This window comes from Budorcas taxicolor, chromosome 13, assembly GCF_023091745.1.
Source record: "Budorcas taxicolor isolate Tak-1 chromosome 13, Takin1.1, whole genome shotgun sequence".
Taxonomy (NCBI): Eukaryota; Metazoa; Chordata; class Mammalia; order Artiodactyla; family Bovidae; genus Budorcas; species Budorcas taxicolor.
Genome location: NC_068922.1, coordinates 40,357,402 through 40,375,545, shown reverse-complemented (window position 1 = coordinate 40,375,545; position 18,144 = coordinate 40,357,402). Strand labels below are relative to the sequence as shown.

Below are 18,144 nucleotides of genomic sequence, written 5' to 3'. Positions count from 1 at the left end.
ACCATCTGCAGTGATTTTGGAGCCCCCCAAAATAAAATTTGTCACTGTGTCCACTGTTTCCCCATCTATTTGCTATGAAGAAATAGGACCAGATGCCATGATCTTAGTTTTCTGAATGTTGAGTTTTAAGCCAACTTTTCTACTCTCCTCTTTCACTTTCATCAACAAATTGATGAAAGATCACTAAAGAGTGATGAGCTCTTTAGTTTCTCTTTGCTTTCTGCCATATAGGTGGTGTCATCTGCATTTCTGAGGTTATTGATATTTCTCCTGGCAATCTTGATGCCAGCTTGTGCTTTATCCAGTCCAGCATTTCTCATGATGTACTCTGCATATAAGTTAAATAAGCAGGGTGACAATATACAGCCTTGATAGACTCCTTTCCCAATTTGGAACCAGTCTGTTGTTCCATGTCCAGCTCTAATTGTTGCTTCTTGACCTGCATACAGCTTTCTCAGGAGGCAGGTAAGGTGGTTTGGTATACCAATCTCTTGAAGAATTTCCCACAGTTTGTTGTGATCCACACAAAGGCTTTGGCATAGTCAATAAAGCAGAAATAGATGTTTTTCTGGAACTCTCTTGCTTTTTCAATGATCCGACAGATGTTAGTAATTGGATCTCTGATTCCTCTGCCTTTTCTAAATCCAGCTTGAACACCTGGAAGCTCATGGTTTAAGTACTGTTGAAGTCTGGTTTGGAGAATTTTGAGCATTATTTTGCTAGCGTGTGAGATGAGTGCAATTGTGTGGTAGTTTGAGCATTCTTTGGCATTGCCTTTCTTTGGGATTGGGATGAAAACTGACCTTTTCCTGTCCTGTGGCCACTGCTGAGTTTTCCAAATTTGCTGGCATATTGAGTGCAGCACTTTCACAGCATCATCTTTCAGGATTTGAAATAGCTCCACTGGAATTCCATCACCTCCACTAGCTTTGTTCATAGTAATGCGTCCTAAGGCCCACTTGACTTTACATTCCAGGATGTCTGGCTTTAGGTTGGTGATCACACCATTGTGATTATCTGGGTCGTGAAGATCTTTTTTGTACAGTTCTTTTGTGTATTCTTGCCACGTCTTCTTAGTATCTTCTGCTTCTGTTAGGTCCATACTATTTCTGTCCTTTATTGTGCTCATCTTTGCATGAAACGTTCCCTTGGCATCTCTAATTTTCTTGAAGAGATCTCTAGTCTTTCCCATTCTATTGTTTTCCTCTATTTCTTTGGATTGATTGCTGAGGATGGCTTTCTTATCTCTCCTTGCTATTCTTTGGAACTCTGCATTCAAATGGGTATATCTTTCCTCTTCTCCTTTGCCTTTTGCTTCTTATTTTCATAGCTATTTGTAAGGCATCCTCAGACAACCATTTTGCCTTTTTGCATTTCTTTTTCTTGGGGATGGCAATGATCACTGCCTCTTGTACAACATCATGAACCTCCGTTCATGGTTCTTTAGGCACTCTGCCTATAAGATCTAATCCCTTGAATCTATTTGTCACTGCATTTGTGTCAAATGAACACACACAAAAATTGGCTATCATCTGCACTTATAAATTTGGTGTCCAAAAAAGGTGGATGGTATCGGGTTTCATAAACAGTGCAGAGAACTGATGTTTTCATCCATTCCTGGTAAGAGATGACCCTGCCAGGGTGAGTTCTGGCAGTGCAGAGCAGAAGCCTGGGAGATGCACAGACCCCCTGACCTAAGAGATCTACATCTAGGAACTCATTCTCAGGAAACAGCATGAGAAGTAAAAAAATGAGCTCTCAAATATTCTTTGAAACTTTTTCACTAGAGAAGAAATTAAAAACAACTTAAAATGTTCAACACCAGGAGCCTGGTTAAAGAGACAGTGGAAGGGCCACACAGGGGTCTCTGTGCAACTGTCAGAAAGGATGGAGAGCATGTGATGGTGTGAAAGGAGGTTTCCTCTGTGACATGGTGTGGGGGGCAGGTCACGGAGGCCATCCACACACAGCACAACCCATGTTTGTCAATATATTAAAGACCACACATCTCAGTGTCAACAAAGTTCTATAAGAGATCTGGGTAACAGGCAGTTGTCTTGTCTTCTTTCTGTTTACCTTAATATTTCAAGTTTTTTTTTTCCTGCTATGTTTTTTAGAAAAAGAAAATATATGTTAGCTCTACAAGAATACAGTTTCTGCAATGGGTGGTACAGAGATAAAATGAATGTGAAAACACTTAATAAGATAAAAACCCTTCATATGGAAATCAGTGTTATTAATGCAGATACAGAAGAGCAAGAGAATGAAAAACCAGGGATGTTGACAGCATGGCTGTTCCCCTCATACACAGATTTAACTGACCCTTCCTCAAGAACCTTGCACACCAGAAGTAATCGTTCAGTGTCCAAACGGAAGTATAAGTGTCATCACTGAAGCTGTATGTGGGTTATAGGAGAGGAAGAAGACGGTATCAAAGTAGCAATGAGAAGAAAGGGCAAGTATTCACACGAGCCAGTGAACGAGTAGTCAAGAGAGGAGGATGGCATCCCAGGTCACCATTTAGGGAGGGGGCAGGGACTCCCGAGGCTGATTCCACCTGCTCTGTGAATGACACCGGTGGGCTGGGCTGCTTTGCCTGTGGACGCTTCCCTGGGTGGAAGCAGGCACCACTTAGGAGAAAAGCAGTATTAAGGCACTTGGTATTTTAATGAAGCACCCAGCTCATTTTTTTTTTTTCCACATAGAGTAATTACAGATTTTCCTGATTTAAAAGCACGCAGCTCAATTATGTAATTGCCTAATAGGTTATGCGGGTGCTGCGGATCTTATCTGGTCTCGGAGGGACATAATCCGAGTTTTGGCAGCTTTAATGATGTATTTACTCAGGAGACGGGATTGACTCCAGCTGACGGCGAGGGACCCACAGGTAAACATCATTTACATGTGGCTGTTTAATTAGCCATTTACCCAAGAGATCAAAGTAAATATTTCTCAGCTTCATTAGACTCTTAATCAAGTGATTTCTACTAGAGCTTTCTTAAATTTTGAAAACCTCTTACTTAAAAATTTTTTATCTACAGAGAAATATTTAACCGGATTATTTACTAAATATATATACGGTCAATAAAGGACAACAAGTCAAAGATACTTGACTGTGCTGATTTGTAACTCTAATGGTCCTAGAGCCCAGAAAAGCATTCTGTCCTCACATCTGCCAGGCTTGTCCTGCCCACGTCACTTGGGTGGGCGAGTCTTTAGGGCTGTGTGAGTCTTTAGAGCTGTGCTTTTTTTCAGTCACAACCTATTTAGAAACTGCCTGCTTGCTTCTATTTATAAGGATGGGTTTTGTCATTTATTTATTGGTAATTTTTATGGTTGTCACTAGATGGTGATTTAAAAAGGAACAAAATACCTACTAGGGCAGGTAGAAGGTTATTTGACTAATGAGCTATCAATTGGTCACCCTTCTTCCTATTAATTATGGAGTTATTATTTGAAAAATTATGGGTGAACTGGTTGTCTGGAACTTGGAATATGTTTTCTAATATAAACACCACCTTAAAAAAAAAAGACAAGGAGATGGTAAATGGCAATACTGTAGACCAATGCTTATTTTGCCCTTGATGTGACTGAGATATGGTGTATCTGCAGTGAGTATGAATGGAGAACAATGTCATTACAAAACAGAAGTAAACACAATGGATAATAAAACCTGAAAACAAAATCCTTATTAGGATCTACATTTATCAATAGATAAGAAAAAGAATCTAAAAAGCAATGGTTCTGTTCTTTCCAAAGAACACAGTTCTTTCTTCAAGAACATTTACACGGACAATGCCATACCACAAACAAGACAAAACTGAGGGTTAGTTACTGAGTCACATGCAGCGCAGTAAAATGAAAATGTGTTCAGGAAGGATGTGCACAAGGTTACCTTTGAAAAGGGCAGGATCTGTGAGGGGCGCCCAGGGGCTGTATCTCTACCTGCAATAATCCACTCCAGAAGGAGAATGGGGAGAAAGGAGACGAGCAGGGAGAGAAGAGCAAGGGTAGGAGCAGGGGCAGGAGCAGAGGAGAGAGGGGCGGGCGAAGGGGTGGGGAACTGCAGAGTGCAGGGGTAACACACATGCAGACAAGGGTCGGCGGCTTCACTGCGCTGTTCCATGTGTGTATGCGTGAAATGCTTAAAGTCCTACTCTTTTCTAATTAGAGGGCTGAGGGAGGGGGTGTTGGGCAGGGCTGAAGGTGCTCTGAAAGGCTGGAGGGCAACACAGAGGCTCTGGACAGGGCTGCAAAACAGGCTGTGGCTTTGGGACAGAGGGGCAAGGACCACTTCCAGAGAGGGCTCCTACGGAATCCTGAACTTTGTGCATAATCAAATAAAGAAGTATTAAAGCCAGAAAACTCTATGTTATATAGAGAGTTAAGCATGTGTAAGGGTGAAAACACATACTTGGAGGGAATTCCCTGGTGGCCCAATGTTTGGGACTCCATGCTCTCACTGCCTTGGGCCTGAACTGGATCTCTGGTTAGGGATAAGATCCACTAGCCAGATGGGCCGCTCTGGACCTGAGTTTCCGCCCTCCAGCCCCACCCACTGCACCTCCCTGGGAACTGGCTCCATGACTCTGGCCCAGCATGACCCGCTCTACCTGCGCAAGTGCTCAGTCCACTCCCGACTGTCCCGCTGAACCATGGCTGGGTGCATCCTTGGCTGTCCCCCTCCCAGTCAGGAGGACATACCATAACTAAAATGATTAGTTATGACATGATTTAGTCAGGGACTAAATTCCCTGAGGCCCTCTTGCAGCCTGGCTCAAGGGGCTCTGCGGCTTCCCAAACTCTGCTGAACCCATGAACACCTCTCCTGAGCTGGGCCAGACCCTGTACAACTTCTGGTCCCTGTCCCCAGGTGTAGTCTGCTCCTCAGCCACGACAAAGGCTCCGTTTCCTGAGAAAGTGGTGCACTTTCTGAACCTGTTCTTTGACCCCTAAGTCCGTCATCCACCCCCTCAGAGCCTGCTGAAATCCTGCCTGGCTTTTCAGGGTTACCTTCGCATGCCCCTCGGCTCCCTCAGTCATCAGGTCTGCCCTCCCTGCTTCTCCAGATGCCTGGCTCCCCTTCTGGAGGGTCTAAGCCCTCTGCCATGTTCCTACTGCAGACACCCACTCTGCCATCCCCCAGAGGAGGGGCCACATGGGATTTCTCTCTCTCCCCCATAGATCTGGGCTGCCGCCTAATCCACAGAAGTGGACAAATACATATTTGCTGAGTTGACAAAAATGACCACACAGTATGTTTAAAGGATGATGTAGAGAAAGAAAACCAGAATTCTCCAAGAGGCTTCTAAGCTCCCTCGATAAATGGTGGCATAGGTATATTTAATTAGGTTACCTCTAGGCCCTGAGTTAACTAACCTTATGTAAGAAAGGACCTGAAATGCCTACACAAAACACTGTGCAAAAGGTTTGAGATCAAAGTTCATCCAACCAACCACAAAAGCTCACTTTACATTTACATTTTTCAAATATGTTAATCATCGTTAAGGATGTTAACTATTTTCTCAAATGACTAGCTTGTACATTTGAAACTTATTTTAAAGAATAAAACGTATTAACCTTTGTCCTCTGGTCCAGTTTACTGACCAGGAAAACTTCAGACAGCTTCGCTACTTCCTCTTCTTGGACAGAAGTATTATGTCCTTTCAGGGTGGCAATATGTTGACCCGATCGTGTCCTTAATAAGCCTGAGGCTGGTGCTTGTTCAAACCTATGAAACACAATTAGGAATCCCATTAGACATGTGCAATGCTGGGTGACTTATGAGTCTCCTATATTGTTAAAGGTCCCCACAATCACGATAGCAGAAGACAGTTTACACAGAAGTCTGGAACCTGATATAATCTGGGATAAGGGGATTTCCAGCGTTCAGGTTTCTTTTTGGGGGTTAACTTTCATTTTATTTTAGTTATGATATCATTGATAGATCAGCATTCTCAACTCTGTCTGCACCCTGGGACCACCCGGGGGGTTTTGCATCATCTAGGTACTTCACACCACTGCTTCAGAGTTCAGGAAAACTAGTCTGGTGGCGGGGGGGAACCCAGCAAATTGAGACTTTCTTTAAGACTCTCAGAGCAATTCTGACGTGTGGCCACTGTTTCTAACTAGTACAGAGGTGGTCAGGCTCCTCTTAAATGTAAAGCAAAACAACAGTTCGTATCTCCACCTCAATTAGTGTATTCTTATTATACTCTTGCAGTGCATTCAATATTTTTTTTAATAAGTTACTATTAGGAAAAAGTCCAACGTAAGCCTATATTGCTGCCTATAATATAGTATTTAGATACTAAACAGAAGAAAAAATGTGCTATATTTCAGGCCGGAGGCAGGAAACACATCAGATGAGCCTGGAGCACCTTGTCCCAGGAAGTGAAGAAGCTCTCGGACCCTGAGTTGTGTGAACAGGTCTCAGGGGTTGTGCTGAAGAGGCACCCACTGGCCAAAGACGAGATAGTGTGAGAGCCACAAGAACAATGATTAATATGGACTGGAACGCGGTGCATGTATAAAAATACATGAGTTCATTTAAAAGATAAATAATAAAAAACCTTTGGATTCACCCTGGAAAAGGAAGGAAATCTTTGTCACAGACTACAACATAGATGTACTACAACATGACATTCTACTCCATTATATAAGCCAGTCACAAAAAAGCAGTATGATTCCACTTACATAAGATGCCGAGAACAGTCAAATTCAGAGGCAGAGTAGAGTGGTGGCTGCCAGGGGCTAGGGGAAGGAGGACTGGGGACTTGTTTAATGGGGACAGAGCTCCAGTTCTGTAAGATGACAAAGCTCTAGAGATCTGATGCACAAAAATGTGAATGTACTTAATGCTACTGAACTGTACACTTAAAATGGTTAAGGTGGTAAAAGTTATGTTTATGTGTGTTTTTACCACCAAAGTATCAACAAACTGCTAGAGAAACAATTTGTTATTCTGGAAACTGATTAAAGAAAGGGATGGAGTCAAGCATTTGTCCTGCCTTTGTGGTCAACAACAAAAAACACAAATTTAAAAAAAAAAAATCAGAGTTACCAAGTAGTTGATGGGAAAAGTGTTTTCAATTAATAGATGCAAAGAAAGGGCTGCATTAGATAAGTCACTGTTTTCGAAGTCCAAATTAATGAATGCACCTAGGAAATGATCATAATGTTGAGGAAACTGCATAATGGAAGCTTTGAATCAGAGGCACCCATCTGCCAGTGCTCAAGACCTCAGCCCAGTCCTGGGAGCACATACGAAGGGACGAGCAGTCACGTGCCGCCTGAGGAGGTGAGGTAAGAAGGACCAGCACTGCCTGTGATGGTGTTCTGCCAGAATAAGCTGCCTGGAATATAATTCTGGATCCCGATCCAACCAGCAGTTTACAGTTTACATTTGGATCCTGATTCAAAGACTGCAAATGTAGACAGACTGCTTTTGAGAAAACCAAAGCAAACTGACAAGGACTAGGTAACAAAGAATTTTCTTAAGTGGTCAAGTATTAAATACTTGTATGTTAGAGATGTATTTGTGAGAGGAAAAAATGCTGTCTGTTTTAAACTAATGAAGAAAAAGTGTGGGTGAGGGAGAGATAAAACAAGACTAGCAAAATGTTGACCACTGTGGGTCTGGGAGAGGGTACGTGGGACTTCATTATATTCATGCCTACTTCTGTAGATGTTTAAACATGTCAAAGTGAAAGTCAAGTTGCTCAGTCATGTCCAGCCCTTTGCTACCCCATGGACTGTAGCCTATCAGGCTTCTCCATCCATGGGATTTTCCAGGTAAGAGTACCGGAGTGGGTTGCCATTTCCTTCTCCAAAACATGTCAAAGTATATACTAAAAATCTGTGTACTAATATGTGTAACTTACTTGGAAATACATAAAAATAACAGATTGGAATTGATGGATGGATGGATGGAAAATAGATTTGGGAGTGTAATAAAATGTCAGTGGTAGAAGCTAGATTGTAGGTATGTTGGCATTACAGTTTTTCTCACTTTTCTGTACGTTTGGAAATTTTCATAATAAAATGGGGAAAAAGTCTAGGTGTAATTCAGAACCTTTAAAAAGAAATCTTAATTGTTATAAGATTTGGCCTGACCTAACCCTTGCTTTTCCCCAAGACTTGAATAAAGTGGGATGCATCACTGGAATCCTTGAACTTATTTAAAAACTTCCCCAGATGATTCCAAGGTTCCTAGCTGGTCTGGTAGGAAGCCCCTTGAGCAACTTGTCTCTCCTGGTGACATCTAGGCCTCACCAATGTCATAAAGCTTCCAAGTCCTCTGTTCTGTTCTATGTCAATGAGTTACCCTTCGCATTTGCATCTGGGTTTACAGTGATTTCCCTCCTAGGAAAACGCACACATGGGCCATTGTCAAATTCTAGTCTAGTCAGCAGGTATATTTCTCATAATGAGTAAAATCAATTGTTTCTATCTAGAAAGCATATTTAGTTAGGTTGAATTCAACTTGAAAACAAGTTTAATGAGGATGAGTTAGTTGGGATGCACTGACTTATCAGACACCAGCCTCTGGTGACTGAGACACATGGTTTCTGCAGAAGCAAAGCCAAGGGCAAGACCCTGGTTACTAACACCTCTTCCAACTGTAACCATCCTTTGCGTCCTGGCATGAAAGCACTAGCTGAGGTTTTCTGTAATTATTACACTTGCTTCATAAAAGGAGAAAACCCACAGGCTCAAAAAGCAAATGAACTTCTGGAGGAGAAACAGCATCAGAATCTGTGACTTCTGAGTGGCTAAGCCAACACCTGGCAACCAGGAAGGTTTGGGCCATGGTGGACCCTGCATGGAGTCCTGCCCCTGGTTCTACACAAACAGACAGAATTAGAACATCTACAGAGCAGTTCAGAGGACTTAAAGGAGTTTTTTCCTCTTTTGTCCACTTCACTTTGCAAAGTTTCTAGTATCAACGTCACATAGGAAAAAAAAAAAAAACCAAAGCATGATGTCAGCTCAATTATATACTCCTCTAATTAAAAATAGATTTTAAAGTCTATAATTAATTTCATATACTTATAATGGTTTCCAATGAGGAAACTGCAATTTAAGCAAAGGTACCAGCATTTCCTAACTATAACTGATTTACAACAGATGGGTAATCTGACCAAAGTTTTAAATGCAGACAAAATAATAAATATCTTGAATTTTATTCTGAACATAAGCAGAATAAAATAGATTCTACATACTATACTCCAAATCCTATAAACCTGACAATTTTTCAGCATTAGTTTGAAAGCACAATGGGGCGAATGTATCTGAAAGGAGCAACGGACAGAGACAATTAATTGCACCTGGAAAAGACATAAAATCATGGGTAGTTTCATTACAGTTTCTATAGAAGACAAAGTGATTAAATAATCACTTTTATGTTAAAATATATTTTCCAGGAGGAAATAAAGAACAATTTTTTTTAATCGACTGCCTCAAATGACATGCATCATATTTTGAAAACTCATAATTGTCTAAAATAACAACTTACTAGTAACAGTAAGCCTTTCACATGAAGGTCTTAGAACATTTAATCCCAGGTATAACAAAAATCAGTAATAACAATAATAATGATGATAGGAATGGTTTTGTCCTTTTTTTCTTTGAAGAGGCTTCTTTTTGTGATAGAGAATTCAGAAATCTATCTTTCCAATCTATGCTGTGGACCAGGTGTCCCATTTTCTGGATGGAATGGAAGCAAAGAGACGGATGTTGCTTGCCGAGGTTTGGTCAGGGGCACAAGCAGGGCCATGGCCACACAAAACACAGCTCTATTTACAGGCTTTCAGGAGCCCATATGATGTTAGAGTCTTCCCATTCTGCCCAGTTGACATCAATGTCACTAGCAATTGAGAAACAGAAGTAGATGATTCTCTTCAAATCTGTGTTTCCGGAAGGACCAGCTGACAGCTTCGGTCTAAGGGCTCTCCCTGGCAGATAGGAATACCCCATTTAGGGAAATACCTAGCAATACCTTGCCTGTAATGCAGAAGACCTGGGTTCAATCCCTGGGTTGCGAAGATCCCCTGGAGGAGAGCATGGCAACCCACTCCAGTATTCCTGCCTGGAGAATTCCAAGGACAGAGGAGCCTGGTGGGCTACAGTCCATGTGGTCGCAAAGAGCTGGACACGACTGAGTGACTAAGCACAGCACTAGGAATACCTCCTGGGCACTGAGGGCACAGGAGGTGGTGAACATGCAGAGGGCAGGGGAGCGTGATGCCGGGATTAAGACCTGTTAGGAAGGACTGGCAGCTAAGACCTGACTGCCTGTCTCTCAAAGGTCAGGTAGACACCTGGGGCTTTTTCTGAGGCTAGAGAGGGAGGCAGTGGCAATCAGTGTGCAAGGAACAGCATCCTCAGTCATGACACGGGGTAATTCTGATTATAACAGACCACAACAGTGACTTCAGGAACCATTCCTGACTTCTTTATCTGGCTTTAAAAAATGACTGTGGCAGAGACACAGTTCCGAAGGCTCCAGATATTAATTTTAAAATTTGTGTTGGTCATAAAGAAAGATCATTTCTTCTTGGAAGGCTGATTTATACATAACTGTAGATCAACAGTCATGGAAAACACAACCTCTCATAATGGGAACCGACGCTCTATTTATGCATGTTGAGAAACTGTAACAAACGCAGGCCGAGTCGATGGAGATGGCATATCTTATCACCATGCCACAGTCTGGCAGCCCAGGTTAAGAGAGTCACATGATGAATCACCTAGTCTAACAACTCAGTCCACAGAGAGAATTATAAATGCGTATATGCCTTCATGCAACATACCACCACTGTGGTTTATGCCAAACAGTATATCAACAGACACAGAAGACGGTGAGAAAGAAGTGGGGGGTCCAGCTGAAGAGCCTTACTGCATACAATCACCAAATGGCCAGAGAGACTCCTCCCTAGCCAGCTTCTCCTACCCTTGTAAAGGGCATTTTAAGACTGCCTTTATCTTCACTTTGCATGATAAAAAACATGAAAGAGGATTTCCATGCATCACCCTTCACTGCTGTAAGCTGGAAAGCTACTGCCCAGGATGGGCAAGTCCCACATTCTCTGTAGTGTGGAGATCACAGCAAGATTCAGAAGCGGATGTAAACACGTTCAGCACTGGTGACCCTCACTCTGTGATCTGTGGGATGGAATCCTGTGATCAGCCATGTTTTCTTGGGACAAGGTCCTTTTAGAGACCATTACCCTGATGGCTCCTCACTCCCTGAAGGGACCCGATTCGGATTTATGGATTTATGCCGAATTCCACTCTGAAAACCACGTTATCCTGCCTGTTTATATCATTATACAAAAGAGTCTGCATGACACACAGAAAGGACAGCTGACACCAGATGTAAAACAACCAGACCTGAAAGCCACCTCACTCTCCCGGCCAGACAAGGCCCTTTCAGGTGGGCTGACCACACCTGAGCAACCATTTGTTCTTGGCTAGAAAACGGTGAGGACAGACTTCAGTGAGGGGAGTTCACTTCAGTCAGTCCTCCAAATAAAAACCAGGGTAAGGACACTGGTAACATTCATGCACCCATGAATTAGGCACCTACCAGGGGCAGCACTGGAGAAACCACTACACATATTATCTATCTGCAATGCTGTGAATTTAATTCAGAAGCCCAGATGGCATAAAGCTTCTGAGGCCCTGACAAGACACCCAGAGTGCCGAGAACGTGTGTGGAGGGATAGATTTCTGACTGATTCAGAAAGAACCATGACTCACGTGTGCCAACCACCCTGCAAACGATTAACCCCGCTCACTCACGCCTGCTTTTGAGCCACTGAAGGCACATGGCTGGAGCAGCGCTCTCACACTTGAGGGAGCAGAGGTAAGCATGCATTCAAGCCCAGATGGCAGGGCCCCACCTCCAGACCCCTGGTTCAGTGGATCTGGGGTGGGACCCAAGAAGGCGCATTTCTAACAAGCTTCCAGGATGTGTTGATGCTGTTGGTACAGGAACTATATTCATCAGAGGCCTGCATCACCAGCATGACCTTGGAAACGCAGGGACCCATCTGGGGTTTGGATATGGCAAAGATACCTGTCCAGCGCAAGGTTCTGCTAGACTACCATCTGGGTGTTCACCAAGTTATGTGACCATGTGAGACTGAGCTTACCCATGTTCCCTCCCCACCAGTATGCCTTAAAATGTTGCTATGGGCAGGGGTTCAGCAGATACATGTGCAGGGACTGAGCAAGATATATGAGCAGGGATTGAGCAGATGTATCCAACAATGAGAAACAAATACATTCACAAAGAAGTAGATGGTGAGGCCACAGTTAAATCGATGCTCCGGGTGCCCAGCACAGAGCTGACTGTGTACAGCAGTGTTTTTCCACCCTTATCTGGGAACGAGAAGGGCCTACCCACCACAGCAGCAATTTGATGACTGTTATACCTGACTTGCTCTTTGTCACTGCCACCCCCAGGGCAGAGTCACGGGAGCTGGTGAAGGACACCGGCTCCGCAGACATCAGGGCCTTCTCGTAGGATGTCACTGTGGTTACAGAGCCTATAAAATAAAACAGGTGCCGCAAGAGATGTTTATTTGAGCCCAGATGGTCAGCTTCTAGAATCTATGGTGGCTCTTCATGGTTTATTGAAATATATCTGTAATATAATCTAAACATAAAGACACAGCAACTAGACTGTCTCTTGACAAAGATGCAAAACGGGGTGGTTTGAAAAACTTGTCTGCAAAGGCGGCTGTTTTAAATCCATCAGAGGAAGTGGCTTTTAACCCTTTTCAGACTTCAGTGAGGTTCACATCCACAGCTGTGCAATCTCACTGCACATCCCACCTAACTGATAGGAACACCAGATAATCTGAACAGCTGAAAAGGCTAATTTCACATTGTCAATCATAACAAAGTTAGATCTCCTCCACTCATATGAAATTTACTTAAATTGTCACTGCTAAGAAATTGAAAACTGCTGGCTGAAGTAGAGGTTACGTCCTCTATTTCTGAATGCAGAAAAAATGACTATTATTTCTCCATTCAGATCCCATTGCAATGAAATTTTCTTTATTTTTAGAAAGAACAGGAAGGAGTGGAAAGAGGGATTTAGCCCTTGTCATCTATTTGCAGTCCACAGGGACACTGGTGGAGTGTTAACTGTTCTAGGTTAGGTCTGTCAGGGTCACAACAGTCTCCAAAGAGCTTGGTTAGTAAATTCCTTAAAAAAAGAAAAAGACTGTTTGCATGATTCTAAAGAGTCATGAGAGAAGACATCAAAGACAAAATACTTTTCCTTTAAAGAAACTGATCATATATGTAGCTGGCAATATACAACACATTCCCCAACAGGAAAATGAAGCAACTTAAAAAGCAATGTTCATAGCAAAGTATTACTAATTTGTAATCAGTATAATGGTTGGAGAGATCTAATGGTTGGGCTAAGTTACTCAATCTATTTGATGGCCATGTGCCTGATGATACAAGGGTGAAAAAGACCTGCTCCATCTGTACACTGGAGGCCTCCCTCCCACCCCCACCCCGAGCAGGCCTTCACCCTGGGCAGGAAACAGAAACTGGTCCCCAGATTCAAGCCTTGTTCTGGACTCTAGGCCCTCTGCTGGCACCCCCAGCTCCAGGCCAAGTACCAGCTCTTGTCTAAACCCTGAGCCTGTGGCCCATGTGGTCCTCATTGCCTGACCTCAGCTGCCCCAAACCTCCTTGCCCGTGGGATGTGCAGTACCTATGTCTACCAGCTTTTTCGAAGGCAAACTCTGGGTCCCGATTCTCCCTAGAAGGCTGTATCTTGTCATCAACCAATTCACAGAGTAAGACCTGCCATTAAGAAGACGAAGATAAGCAATTTCAGAGCAGTAATGATACGTAGAGGGGAAGATGGTTAGGAAGGTGGGGCAGGGCCCTGTGCTGGGGAGGATGCAGACAGAGGGAGACCATAGCTGAAGGCAGGCGGCAGCAAGGCAAAGGCAAGGGAAAGCCAGGGTAAGAGGGGGTGGGGCTCAGCAAGGAGATAAGCTGGCCAGGATGGTGACTGGATAGTAATAGGAAATAAGATTCAGTATAAAACTCTGGCAAAGAAACAGTGAAAAATGTCATGGGTTTTTGAGTCATGGCTGGTTTCCTGGCAGCTGTAGCTGTGGACGGGTTTGGTGAGGGAGAGTGGGGCCAGGGGACCAACCCTCTGCTCTGGGTGGCAGGGGACAAGCTCGCAGATGTGAGCGCAGTGGTGGGCGGCAGACAGGGAGGACCCACACGCCCACCGCTGGTGGGGTGAGGATCCTAAAAGCTGGGGCAGGTGTCAACCTTAAAGGGCTGGTCACCCCAGGCTCCCATGGCAGAGTGTCTCAGTGAGGCTAGATCTTTCCAGTTTTTAAGAGAAGCTGGAAATTCACCATTGCTGGTTTTATTTTTATAGGACATCTCTCAGATTTTAACATGAGGCAACTATTCAGAAGAATGTTAAAAACTGCGCTTGATAAACAAAGCCATGCTGTGGGCTCGGAAATCTCTAGCTTAGATGGCCTCTAGACTCACTTTCCAACCAGGGGGACCAGGGGTGAGCCCTGAGCAATGGATGTGGCTTCTGTATCGTTGCAAACCCAAGTACAGCAGGGGAGCTAGGCAGACATTGGCTCATGCTGCTGTGCCAAGGTGGAATGCGGCAGTGCCCCCCAGGGACGAGTATTTTACCTCTGCCACTTTTAGGAATGATGAGAAGAGAAAGCCGATCAGTGAGGTCTGGTTACTGTTATAAACTCCTTATAGACAATGCTCCCCGACTCCAGCATCCTCCCCCCATCTCCATCCCAAGTACCACCACGGCAGCGCCAGTGAGCAATCATATGCCAAATGCCTTCCCTCTTTAGCAGTCTGCTGAGTCCAGATGTCAGGCCTGCTCAGACCAGCTGCCCCCATGCTTGTCTGGCAGTGTCTCCGACTGCCTCCTTCACAGGGATCTTTCTTATCCCTGAGTTCCTCCAGCATGAAGCAGACAACATCCCACCCTGTGCAGTCCTCCAGCTATGCCCCATCTGACAAGTCTTCCCCACATGACTAAGAGGCCTGTTGAGAACAGCAAGGGTACTTGGGATTTCACAGGATGCTGATGGCACTCTTAAGGACACTGTGTGCTGAACGACAGGACAAGATTTAAACCCACATGAGACAATTCATGACGTGTGTGCTGTTATAGTCTGTTTTTACACGGCGGTGTCACACCGGCCCAGGGCTTCCAGGGCTCAGCAAGGAATGATCTACAAGATGGTCAGTGAGACAGCCACCAGCACTGTTGCAACGGAGCCATGGCCCACCCTAGATTAACTCCTAACGTTATGTGCCGAAAGATGAGTGGCTCTGAGTTGAAGGTTTCTAACATTTATCTCCCCATGGGACAGACTTTAGATTGCAAAATATCCATCAACTCTTGCCTGCAAACAACTTAAATAATTCACACAATGTATAGAGTTAAAAGATTAAAGACGTTGTGTGATGAAAATACCATTTTCAAATTCAAGAGCCCAATTTCTTCCGTGTCTTCTATTTGCATTCCTACCAGAACCCTTCAGCTAGAAGAGCACTGGCCTGACAGCCCATCTCTCTCCTGGAGAGAGGGTGTCTGGGCACCAAGGCACTGGGCCCCACCATTCGTTTGCCTTCTGTGAGGTCCAGCAAGAGGACAAACCTGCTTGAGGACAAGCAACTGGTAGTAACACAAATGGCTGCTTTAACGTCATTTTATTTTATCCAATAAAACTTAAGCACACAATAAATTATGTTTTGGCTAAATTTAAACTAACTACTTTCTGAGAAAGCTTCATTTTCAGTCACACAGAATTTAGGACATAATTTACAAGAAAGCAACTTCATGCCAGGCTAATGTGAGCAGTCAAGGTAGAGTTTTAAAAAAAAAAAAAAAGAAATAAAGGGAGAAAAGATGCTTTTTCTTTCAGTATCACAAACTGAGAATTACTTCTTGGCAAACAAAAACTAAATTTCTCCTTGACTCTAGCACATGACCTTCCCATCTGCCCTGGTTGTCATCTTCGGGGCACTTGGTGAGCAGTGCTTCGGCTGCAGTGACGGGAGCCTGACTTTGGGGTTTCATTTTCTCCAGGAGACACAGTCTTTGCATGGTGTGGGCCCGAACTCCAGGCAGGGACGAGTCTGCTTATACAATTTACACAACACAGTGTTACTTGTTGAAAGTTTTATGGATGATGTTTACTGTCTCTTTAAGGAAATGGAAGAATCAGAAGGCAGTCAGTTATATCCAGAATGAAGTTTTAGGGAGGAAACTATTTCAGAAAGAGCAACAACAAGCAGGCATCACGCACAGAGGTGGCGGTGGGCTATGAGCATGTCATGGAGAAATAACCCACACACGTGAGGGTGGGAAGAAGGCAACACGGCCTGTCTCCATCAGATTCCAGAGCTTGCAGAATCCTCGCCTGGTAACTCACAGCTTTGGTAGGTCATACTTTCCTTTTGAAACATAAGGTGGCTTTGATCTTTTCACTAAGAACACATGGTCTGGATAGAATAGATTATTTTAAAACCATCATTCCATCAGATCCTAGGTCTGTTTTTCTGCATTTAATGCCCAAGGAAATTTGTTGATTACAATGAACAACACTGAAAAATCCTAAGACCCATGAGGTTCCTGAATTTAAACAGAAGTAACAGAATGCATTCACGCACCTCATGTTCTGAACCCACAATTGCTGCAAACTATTGGGTTGGCCAAAATGTTTGGTCAGTTTTTCTGCAAGCTGTAAGGAAAAACCCGAATGGACTTTTTGGCCAAACCTAATGTAACTAACTAATGTAGCTAATTCAATCTGCGTCGCTTACAGGTCTTCCTGAAGCAATTTAGCACCTTCGCCATTAAGAGAAAACCTCCCGTGATGCCCACCCACCCATAGGTACACACACACACACACACACACACACACACACACCAATGAGCAGCAGAGAGGCCTGGAGAAGCCCTACCTCCATAAAGATGCAAATTAAGATTTAAACAGGCTAACAATCGGCCGGAGCTAATCCTTTTACAGAGGTGTGAATGGCTATTGAGAACTGAATTCCGGCTGCCAGCTTTTGTTGAGTGGTCCTACAGACACATCTCACCCAGCAGCAGCGCCAAGCCACTGACTCTGAGGATGACTGATAAAACAGTTTCATCAGGCAAGCATCATTTGTTTGCTCTGATACCAATTTCCTGACCATCCATCCAAAGGCGTGCATGTAAGCAGACTGACGCAGCAGGGCCTTGGGAGCAGGAACAAGGAGCAAGGGTCTCGGGCCTGATGCCTGGCAGCCGGAACAGCTGGGGGTACAGCCTTGGGGGAGTCTAGATGCGAGGGGGCGGGGAAGGGGGTTTTGTTGGCCACACAAAACGGTGGTAGAAAGGACAAACACGTACATAGTTAAACAGTACTTTTCTTTTCACGGCCTGTCTCAAGAAACCTATGTTTTGGGGGCTACCTCGGCCCCCATTGTGCAGCCCTCTGGGTGGTCCCTTCCGGGGGGCCACTTGAAGGCGCACAAAGTCTGGAGGGAGGGAGGGAGGGAGGAGGAGCGGCAACACAAAGGCCGGGGCGGGGGGCGGGGGGCAGGGGTCTGCGGTGCCGCGGGCCAGGGGTCACGAACAAGGCTCCTCTCTTCACCCGGGAAACAAGGCTCCTTGTCTTCACCTGGAGGCCGGGTGATGGCGCTGACAGCTGGGACCCCAGCACCCGCGCCTGTGAGGCGGCTCTTTCTTTAAAGCAGCAGAGGCCTGACGAGCAAAACCTTTGCCTTTCCCTCTCACTGGCCTCCAAACAGACCTTCTTATTTGGCCCCACTTCATTTCAGAACTACTGACTCTCCCAGACTACCTGTTTTCTTAAGTTCCTTAATGAGATTCTGGAAGGCTTGATTTATAATAGGTGTTCTCCTTTCACCCTTCAACAGAGAGAACCAGTCTGAACCCAGAACCCAGTTCTTAGTAGCCAAGAATTTCTGGGGCTCCCAAATTTCACACCCAGGTTGATAAAAATCAGCCCTGCCTTGGGAGGGGGCAGTGAAAGCTGAACACGTTTGCTCCCAGGGTATGTTACATCCCTTACATGTCACCGGGGGGAGGGG

At 44.5% G+C, this 18,144-nt stretch overlaps 1 protein-coding gene across 2 annotated transcripts in view; it reads right to left on the bottom strand.

Moving 5' to 3' along the window:
• The window catches only part of KIZ (kizuna centrosomal protein), an 87,909-nt gene that overhangs the window by 28,922 nt on the left and 40,843 nt on the right, over positions 1 to 18,144 (bottom strand). For both annotated transcript variants that reach the window (XM_052651020.1, XM_052651021.1), the window contains one exon: positions 5,581 to 5,731. In XM_052651020.1, the coding sequence (XP_052506980.1) occupies positions 5,581 to 5,731 (151 nt within the window). The remainder of the gene's footprint in view (positions 1 to 5,580; positions 5,732 to 18,144) is intronic.